Genomic DNA, 10,130 nt, shown 5'->3' with positions numbered 1-10,130 from the left:
TGCAAGAATTCTGAGATGAAGTTACATTAAACCCTGAAGTTTTCAACTATCATTTATTTTCAAAAGAATCTATTTGAATAGAAAATAAAGTGAAGTCTCAGTACGTACTGGAATGACTGGTTTCTCAGACGTTACGAGTCAAACCAGGACTCGCATTTGGTTTTTCTGCAGCTCAAAGACCGTGCTGTCCCATCCCCGTTTGGTTTTAGTTTCATGTCACGCTCAGACCTACAGAAACCACCACATAATGTCGCTCAGAGGTCAGAGCATCGTGCACAGTCCATCCCTGCACTGGCCACACATGCACGCTCCCATCACCCCACCCAGGCCTCCAGCTGTGGCCTCACTCCACCGAGGGCTTCCAGGAGGAAGAGTATTAGGTAAGGCCCAGGGTACGTGTCAGGGTCCGAGTCCAGTGTCAGAGGTCCAGGTCTGGGGTTTTATGGTCAGTGTTGGCAGTCAAACTTAGGGTCAAAGGTCAGAGGCTTAGGGTCAGAGGGCCAGCTTAGGCTTGGCAGTCAGGGTTAAGTTTAGGGTCAAAGGGTGGGGTTAGGGTGAGAGTTTGGTTTAAGGTCAGAGGGTTAGGTTTAGGGAGCAGGTCGGCAGGCCTCAGACTGATGAACCTTCCATGTGAAACGAGAAGAATCTGTCCAGACGACCTGACTGAACCTGTTCTGAGCTCCAACATGAAATTATTCTTTTACATACTTTGTGTAACAACCTACAGTTTTGTCTTCTCAGTAAATCTCTGAAGGCGTTGAGTTGAAACTCTTGCAGAGCAGGTGAAACAGATCTTAGCACATCTGTGGGTGTAAATCTGGCTTCTGTTGTGCAAAATGTTTAGAAACAGGCTGGTACTGAGGCCCGGGTGGGTCCAAACGAGCCGCGCCAGGTGAAGGCACAAACAGACGATCAGGAGACGTGAGGAAAAGTGGAGCAGCATTTTCTGACAATGACAAACACGAACACTTGAGGATCTGTGATCTTCAGACTCTATGGACTCCAGCAGGGTCTGCCTGGCCTTCTTGGAACAGTCTTTAGAGCTGGGGGTTAATGGTTGCTCCTCATGGCCTCCTTGGCTGCCAGGATGAGCGGAGTGAGGCTGGACAGAGGCTTGGCCAGCATCAGGAACGGATCCTGACAAAGAGAGAAAAGAACTTCAAGATCCAGATTTGGAATCCACATGAGACCATCAGAGCATGAGCCACAACATGTCGTCTGGCCGGCACTTTGAAGAACAACAAGAGAAGAAGAAGAGAAGCACAGGTCACAGTTTGGATCGTTCAAACCCAGCAGCCCACAGACGCTCAGAGATTACACAACCGTACAAAATGACTTCAAATCTACAAAACTTTTGAAAGTCTGGGCAAAAATGAGGAACATGAAACCCTTGAAGTGTTAGCTCTCAAAGAAAGTGATGACTTTCAGCTACTACCACACAGAATATGATCTCACCATGTGACTCACTGATAGCCGTTTTTGTGTAGTGCCCATTTTGAAGTGTACGGACTCTGAACGTGCACATCCAATGATTTCCTGAAAGTTTCACTCAAAGCTAGTTTAAGAGATATTATGCTAACAGACACAGTGTTGCCAAAGTTTTAAAAATGAAGTACAGTGGGCAGAACAAGTATTCTATACACTGTTGATTTTTCAGGTTTTCCCACATGCAAAGCTTCTAGATGACTGTAATTTTTATCATAGGTACTCTTCAACTGTGAGTGATGGAATCTAAAACAAAAATCCAGAAAAATACAATGTATGATTTTTAAATAATTAATTTCCATTTTATTGTGTGAAATAAGTATTTGATCATCTATCAACCAGTAAGAATTTTGGCTCTCACAGACATGTTAGTTCTTCTTTAAGAAGCCCTCCTGTTCTCCACCCATTACCTGTATTAACTGCACCTGTTTGGACTCGTGACCTGTATAAAAGACACCTGTCCACACACTCAATCAATCAGACTCCAGCATCTCCACAATGCCCAAGACCAGAGAGCTGTGTAAGGACATCAGGGATAAAATTGTAGACCTGCACAAGGCTGGGATGGGCTACAGGACAATAGGCAAGCAGCTTGGTGAGAAGGCAACAACAGTTGGTGCAATTATTAGAAAATGGAAGAAATACAAAATAACGGAAAATCTCCCTCGGTCTGGGGCGCCATGCAAGATCTCACCTCGTGGAGCATCATTGATCTTGAGGAAGGTGAGGAATGAGCCCAGAACTACACGGCAGGACCTGGTCAATGACCTGAATAGAGCTGGGACCACAGTCTCAAAGAAAACAATCAGTAACGCTCTACGCCGTCAAGGATTAAAATCCTGCAGTGCACGCAAGGTGCCCTTCCTCAAGCCAACGCATGTCAAAGCCCGTCTGAAGTTTGCAAAGGACCATCTGAATGATCCAGAGGAGGAATGGGAGAAGGTCATGTGGTCTGATGAGACAAAAATAGAACTTTTTGGTTTAAACTCCACTCGTCATGTTTGGAGGAAGAAGAATGATGAGTACAACCCCAAGAACACCGTCCCAACCGTGAAGCATGGCGGTGGAAACATCATTCTTTGGGGATGCTTTTCTGCAAAGGGGACAGGACGACTGCACCATATTGTGGGAAGGATGGATGGGGCCATGTATCGTGAGATTTTGGCCAACAACCTCCTTCCCTCAGTAAGAGCACTGAAGATGGGTCGTGGCTGGGTCTTCCAGCATGATAACGACCCAAAACACACAGCCAGGGCAACTAAAGAGTGGCTCCGTAGGAAACATCTTAAGGTCCTGGAGTGGCCTAGCCAGTCTCCAGACCTGAATCCCATAGAAAATCTTTGGAGGGAGCTTAAAGTCCGTGTGGCCCAGCGACAGCCCCGAAACCTGAAGGCTCTGGAGGAGATCTGTATGGAGGAGTGGGCCAAAATCCCTGCTGCAGTGTGTGCAAACCTGGTCAAGAACTACAGGAAACGTCTGAGCTCTGTAATTGCAAACAAAGGTTTCTGTACCAAATATTAAGTTTCATTTTTCTGGTGTATCAAATACTTATTTCACACAATAAAATGGAAATAAATTATTTAAAAATCATACATTGTATTTTTCTGGATTTTTGTTTTAGATTCCATCACTCACAGTTGAAGAGTACCTATGATAAAAATTACAGTCATCTACAAGCTTTGCAAGTGGGAAAACCTGAAAAATCAACAGTCTATCAAATACTTGTTCTCCCCACTGTAGTTGTGCGATGTTCTGAGGATGAGTCGAGGATCAGTTTCAGCTGCTGCCACACCAGATGTCAGCTCAGCACTGGAGGAGCGTTACAACGTTTCATACGTTGACTCGTAATCAGCTTTAGACGTACATTAAATAAATTCCACCTGGGACTCATCAGCTGTGTTCATGGGATCTTTTGCTAACGCCATGGACAAATACACATTTGAAAAAAGAAAGAAGTGCATGAAAACAACTTTAGTAGACCTGTCACAATAAATCAGTTAATCACATGATAAATGAAAATTATCGACCTCATTTTCATTTATCAGCTTCATCGTTTCTTCGTGTCTCTCTTTCTACTGAACACACTGGAGGACAAAAGGCTCAACTCTTCACTGACCCCCCCTTTCTCTTTAAAATCTGTTTTAATCGACCAAAATCACGTTTTTGGATCGTTAAAAGCAGCAAAGCTGAGAAGCTAAGCTACGAGCTAAGCTACGAGCTAAGCTACAAGCTAAGCTAACAGGCCGACCTCAGGGAAAAAACCTCCGTCTTGTTGAAGCTCCAAAATTGACGGTTGAAACTCGTGCCTTCATCTAAAAAGTTGTTTTTTCTGCAAAAAGAAGCTGAAAACTTGTTTACTGAGTTTTTATCAAAAGCTTTGTGTGAAAAATGCTAAAGAGCTCAAACCACACCGAGCGTCCGCCATTTTTAGAACCGAATAAAGGAAGGAGAGACAGCCCATGTGATGTCAAGGGGCCCCCCTCCCATTTTTCTTAAAGAGACACACTACTCGCTCCCTCACTATGCATCCTTCGGTTCAGCCAGTCTTATACTGCCACCCAGTGGTCAAAAAAAGGTACTACACTCAAAACAAATTAAGCAACATTTATTCTTCGCCCAGCAAAATGTGTTATTGTGACAGACCTAAACTTTAGTTAAACAGAATGATGAGAAAACTAAAATCCCTTTCATACTTTGCATTATTGTAAACGGACAGGTCCAGGATGTAAATGATTCAAAATAAAAATGTTCAGTGAAGCTCTGCAGCAGATGAGAGCGTGTTTGAAGCGTGATGCATGTTTGTTTGAAGCCAGCAGACAAAAGAGAAAGGATCACAACTTGTCTAAACTCAAAGCGTCCAGGATCGTGTGTGGGTAAAACACTAGGGTTTCCAAACCGGCGAGTGGTTTCGTCTCTTCTGTGCGTGCTGTACCTCCAGAAGTTCTCTGCCTGAGCCTCGTTTCTCCACATCCATCTCCAGACAGCGGGACAGGAAGGACCTGAAGACGGGGGACAGTTTCTCTGGATTCTGCAGCTCCGGAGTCCCGTTGGTGGCGATTAAATACAACGCCTGCAACAAGAGGAAGAGGAGGGTTGGAGGACGCTGGCCTCCACAGTAACTTGCACCGTTAGCTGTATTAAGAGTATTCATGATGTTTGATCACATCGGATCAAATGTCATGTTTATATTCGACACACGAGTCATGACTGTCCTCAGCTTTGTTCTAAAGCCGTTTACACTGAAGTTGAACACAACATCAACATGATATTAACATGATATTAACACACCATGCTTGATCTTCGTCATCTTCATTTCACATATTCAACGGTTATTATTTGTTACTGATTTTGTTCAGACCAGGCTTCATGAGGACGTTGTTCAGACTTTTAAAGGTCAGCCACATGATTCAAGGTTCTTTACTGTCATTCATCACGTGTGGTACACGTGGTGGAACTAAACTCAAGGTGCCAGTTACATCCAACAATCAACGAGGATGTAAGATGTACACAAACACTAATAAGGTAAACTAATACGGAGTACCAAACGACAGCCTGAACAGGATGATGCACGTGGAAGATCTGAGATAACTAAAGTTTTATCAGTAAAGTATTCTTAGAACCATTTCAAAATAAATCCAAAAATAAACGGATCCTAAAGACTGAGACACACCTGGACGCAGAAACAGCTGTTGATGAGGAAACACTCACCCTGAGAGGGTTCTCGTTCAGGTAGGGGGGCTCTCCCTCCACCATCTCTATGGCCATGATCCCCAGGGACCAAATGTCCACTTTGGGTCCATAAGCTTTGCGGGTCACCACCTCCGGAGCCATCCAGTATGGAGTCCCCACCATGGTGCTGCGCTTGTTCTGCTCCGGAGTGATTTGGGCACAGAAGCCAAAATCAGCTGAAAAAACAAAAATAGATTTCATGACTTGACGTCACGTTAAACTTCTCTGAGCTCTCGTAAGTCTGTGGGACGTGAGCGCAGCTGCTGCACAGACTGCCTCCGTTACACATGCCGTTTCTCTTTCAGCTGCTCCGTTCTGCAGGGCTGCCTCAGCCACGCTTTGCCAACGCTTTTACATCACACACCCCGGCTAATGCAACCTGGGCTTGAACCTGCGGCCTCAGGAGTACAAGACCGCAGCACTGACCACTGAGCTACAACAGCCCCGATACATGCACGCTGTCAGAAGTGTAACGAGAAGCAAGGTCAAAAGAAATGTTACAGCTGCTGCCATGGTCACCATGGAAACCACAGGCCTGTGTCTGTCACTCCCTGACTGCCAAGTTAATGAGGCAGACTGAAAAATAAGTGTCAAACAATCAGTCCGAGTCAGATCTTACATGTAATTTTCATGTTTCTCTAATGTTTTAGGAGAAAAGTAAAAAAAACAAACATACTTTTTGTGTTGAAGGAACTATTTTGAGCTAAAATAACTGACTGTGGAAGCTGGGGTGAGCACTCTGCGCCTAGTCAGCACAAAACTATAAATCCTACAGCAGCAAGACACACTCAGACAAAAATGTTAACAATTTGATGATGTAACAATGAATTTTATACAATTCAAATATTAGAGTGACGTCATCAAACTTGTGTTGGAGAAAAACGTCCTGAATCATGAAACTTAAACTATAATTGTGCAAAAACCATGAAAGTGTCGGATCACACAAAGTCTGTGACTCGTTTCAACTCTGAGGGATGTTCCTCTGGTGAGGACTGCTCGAGAGGGCTGGGCTTCATTACGCTTCACTAAAACCCTGCTTTATCCTTAGGTACTGACCTGAAACAGGGCTGTTTCTTATACTTTGTAATGCAAGTACCAATTTATAAAGTTCTCATTGCAGACGTGTTTTAATTCAGAGGTGCACAAAGCTACCGTAAATGTTTTCAGGGCAAGGCTGTGGGGGCGCCGAGGGTGCTACAGCACGTTAAAAATACACATGGTGAAAAACGAGGACTGTATTTTTCGCCATAGCTCGTGGTTTTTTGCATAATTTGCACGCCCTGTGACTTACACGCCGAAGCAACATGTTTATGGATTGTTTTCCAGATTTATAAACCAACTGTTGGCTGAGATGTGAATGTTTTCATTCATTCTCACTGAAAATATTGAACACTACCATTTTCAGCTGCTAGATGGCACTTGAGGAGTATGGCATGCCGTTGTGTCATGTAATAGGTAAAAGTGGCTATTAATGACACAACTGGGTTGCCATAGACTGCCACCTTCGTTCTGCTCGCTTGGAGCAGCCGTCAGATCAGCTTCATTTTGTTGCACCGCCTCGGAGAAATGCAGCTGATTTGACCATTGAAGTGCATTTATTAAGTAAAAGTTCAGCTGAGACGCACCGTTACTATAATGTTGAGCAAACACTTGTTTTCAAGTGTTAGTCTCGTTAAGTTCTTGTTAAAGTCCTCCCGTGCACGCTGCTGCGGCCGCCATTTGGCAGCCAATCGATTTTTGGCACAACACCGGCCACATTTCCAGGTTGTCAGCGGTGACACATAATAGATGTGGCGTATACGGTGAAGTGACGTATTTATGGATTTTTCCACGTTATTAAACATATTTGGACTGATGCAACTTATTGGGCGGTGCGACGTGTACGGTGGAGAATACGGTAATGAAAAATGTCATTTTATAATAATGGTGCATTATTTGTGTAAATGCAGTTCATGTAAAAGTCCTTCCAACTATAAATACTGCTTCAACATGTCGGAAGAGCTGCTTGTGCTGTTGTGTGTGTCCTCACTGAGTTTGACTGATCCGTCCATCCCCAGGAGGACGTTGTCACTCTTGATGTCTCTGTGGATGACCTGGTTGGCATGCAGAAACTCCAGGGCTTGAAGGACCTGAACACATGGAACAGAAAATGAGAAAACTTCTTGATCAAGAGACGTGTTCTCATGACGCTGTAGTGGACACAGCCTGTTGGAGATGTGAGGAACCTCTCTGCACACTGCAGCAATCTGAGCCTCGTCCATGCACGTCTCTGTCACCACGTCAGTCAGAGATCCTCCTGCCAGGTACTCCATGACCACAAAAAGCTCGTCTCCAACCAGGAAGCTAAACACACACATTGGTACTGTGAGCCGTTTCCTTCTCGTGCGTCTCCGCAGTATGTGTCGGCGTTACCTGTCCACAAAGTTTACGATGTTGGGGTTCTTCAGCTCCTTCATGACCTGGATCTCGTTGATGATCAGCTCTTTCTTTGGCTGCTTCTGCAGATTGATCTGTTTGATGGCCACCTGTAAAAAAACATCTTGTAAACATGTTCCTGCAGACAAACCCAACCAATCAGAGCAGAGGATTTGTATTTAGTTCTAGAATGTGATCCATAAAAGCAGATTTAGCTGAAATGGGTTCTGCACTTGAACATTTTCACTGACGGACCACTCACACAAAGAACAGAAGTATGAGAAGAAGAACGCTCACCTCTTGTCCCGTGGCAACATCAATGGCTGTGTAAACGGTGCCAGACGCCCTGAAAACAAATCAAAACAGATTAAAATCTAACTTCATGTGAACGTCAGTGACAGCTGCACAGCTTTTCTTGGACGCGTCACTCTATCATTTGAGAAAGGCTGAGCTCTGACCCACCCCTGGCCGATCTTTTCATAACGAATGTATTTCTTCTTTGGATCTCCCACGCTGACAATGGTTCCTGAGAATCACCAAGAACAACAAATAAAAGGTCAATAGAGATGAGGCCCAACACAAGGATTTGTTCTGCCCTCTGCAAATCTCAGCGAGTGTGTTTCACAGACTTAGTTTCTCCATGATCTGCTCATCGGTCATCTTGCTGTCCTTGGCTTTCTGTCTTTCGGCTGCCTTGGAGTTGTTCTCAGTCTCTGGGACCGGGTTGATCACGGGCCTCGTGTACATCTTGAAACACACAAACGCTTGAAGTTCATTCAGGATGAGGAGGCTGTTTTTAAACCTGGCCTCTGCAACCTGTGGCCCTGGGACCACATGTGGCCCTTCGGAGCCGTCACCATAAACACTGGTGCAATAAATAACATTTGCTTTCATCACAACTAGAATGGATCATTTTAGCTGCTTTCCTGTCTGGTTTTCTGCACGTATGAGTCAAAACATTTTGTGATTAATGCTATACATTTAGGTTTTAGCTAATGTTCTGCTACTTAAGACACCTTTCTATTCTATTTACCTACAGCTTAGATAATATAAGCATCTACTGTGCACGTTTTAGTTGCTGTTTTGATCATTTCAGCTTTTAGCTTCAGGTTTTCTACTTTTGTCTTTTAGCTTTGTTTTTGCTAATTCAGCTGCTTGGTTTAAATTCATGAACCCAGATTCAGCTTCTTCACACTCAATGTTCACGCTGCATGTTCACAGAACGCACACGTTCTCATCACTCCGTGCCTCGTCATTCGTTTAACGTCCTGTACATGAAGCAAAAATGAGAGAAATCGTTCCGATGACGAGAATTACAGTTAGCTTTTGATCAAAACTTGAAAGAAGTTGGTGTAAACGTAGAAATCTGTTTAAAAAGTTAACATTATTATTTATGTTGATTTAATGTATTAATTGGGATGCAAATATTTTAAAGTAAAATGTATAATTTCAGAGGAACAGTTCAGTGTGAGCACACATCGTGCCCCTCTGTAACGCTGGGACTCATAAAGGCTCGTCTGCCAGCACTTACCTTCACAGATCAACTCAAGAAACTTTACGAAGCTTTTGATCCTCATAAAATCAACAGACTTCATCACAACAACACAGATGATTGACAAATTATTAATGAAATGGTGGAAACTCTTTAATAAAAACGTGTTTTAATGTCAGTAGGTTTAAAACACGTGTATTTTGAACTCTGAGCATTCAACCTGGCGGTGCTCTTGTATTTATTGTAGCTCTTTGATTTGATAATTAAACAAATTAGCTTTTCTATTTAAAGGTTTTTTTTATTATTAAGTTGTGTTACCTTTATTTCAATCATCAGGATAGTTTTGAGGTTCTGATGAAAATGTATTTTGTCAATGATGGAGTAGAAATTGTTTGTAATTACCGTAACTGCCGGTGTATAGAGCGCACCTCAATATAGGCTGCACAAAATAAATAAATACATTTGTACATATATAAGCCGCAGGTGACCACATTGTAACTTGAGTTACAGCACACAGCTACTATGTACAAACCTTGTTGTAGATCATAGATTTTACTGTCCAGCACACGCAGACAGAGTGAACCCCACAGGTCTTCATGACAACTACCTCCCTCACTCATGGTTACGCTACAGAATGGCCTAACACAAACTAACACACAATGATCACAAACTACCAGTAGGCTAACAAGAACAGGCTAGTCACTAAAAGAACAATGCTAAACAGCTAATGAAAATGATTAACAATGAACATAAATTTTACCCATAATCCCTCCCTGAGGCCATGTGACCAGCAGTTGACCACAATGGACCATAGTGTGCTATAGTACGTACCGGTAACATGCACAAATACGTACAGTAATTGTTTTTTTTTCTGAACAGTTTCTGTGACACAGCTGGTTTAAAAAAAACAGTAGCCTACCAGGAAGTCAATGATCACTATATTCCTTCTGCTGCAAGCTTGTGCTCCAAGCGGAGCAAAATTGCTCTATGAGCATGTGAGATTCACATG

The 10,130-nt window shown here is 43.4% G+C and overlaps 1 protein-coding gene across 2 annotated transcripts; it reads right to left on the bottom strand.

Annotated features, from left to right (window-relative positions):
* Positions 1-1,046: 1,046 nt before the first annotated feature.
* On the bottom strand, positions 1,047-8,376 carry LOC119427400 (serine/threonine-protein kinase PAK 2; the record flags this gene model as incomplete). 2 transcript variants are annotated; one of them, XM_037695006.1, is given in 9 exon segments in its annotated part: positions 1,047-1,137; positions 4,418-4,555; positions 5,194-5,390; positions 7,244-7,343; positions 7,440-7,557; positions 7,627-7,739; positions 7,927-7,975; positions 8,092-8,155; positions 8,259-8,376. In XM_037695006.1, coding segments are annotated over 9 exon segments (984 nt in total), but the record flags the coding sequence as incomplete, so codon positions are not given.
* Between the last annotated feature and the right edge of the window lie 1,754 nt (positions 8,377-10,130).

Source organism: Nematolebias whitei, chromosome 21 (genome assembly GCF_014905685.2).
Source record: "Nematolebias whitei isolate Nwh7 chromosome 21, NemWhi1, whole genome shotgun sequence".
Classification (NCBI taxonomy): Eukaryota; Metazoa; Chordata; class Actinopteri; order Cyprinodontiformes; family Rivulidae; genus Nematolebias; species Nematolebias whitei.
Note: the sequence above shows the minus strand (reverse complement) of the source record. Positions and strands in the feature narration are given on the sequence as shown.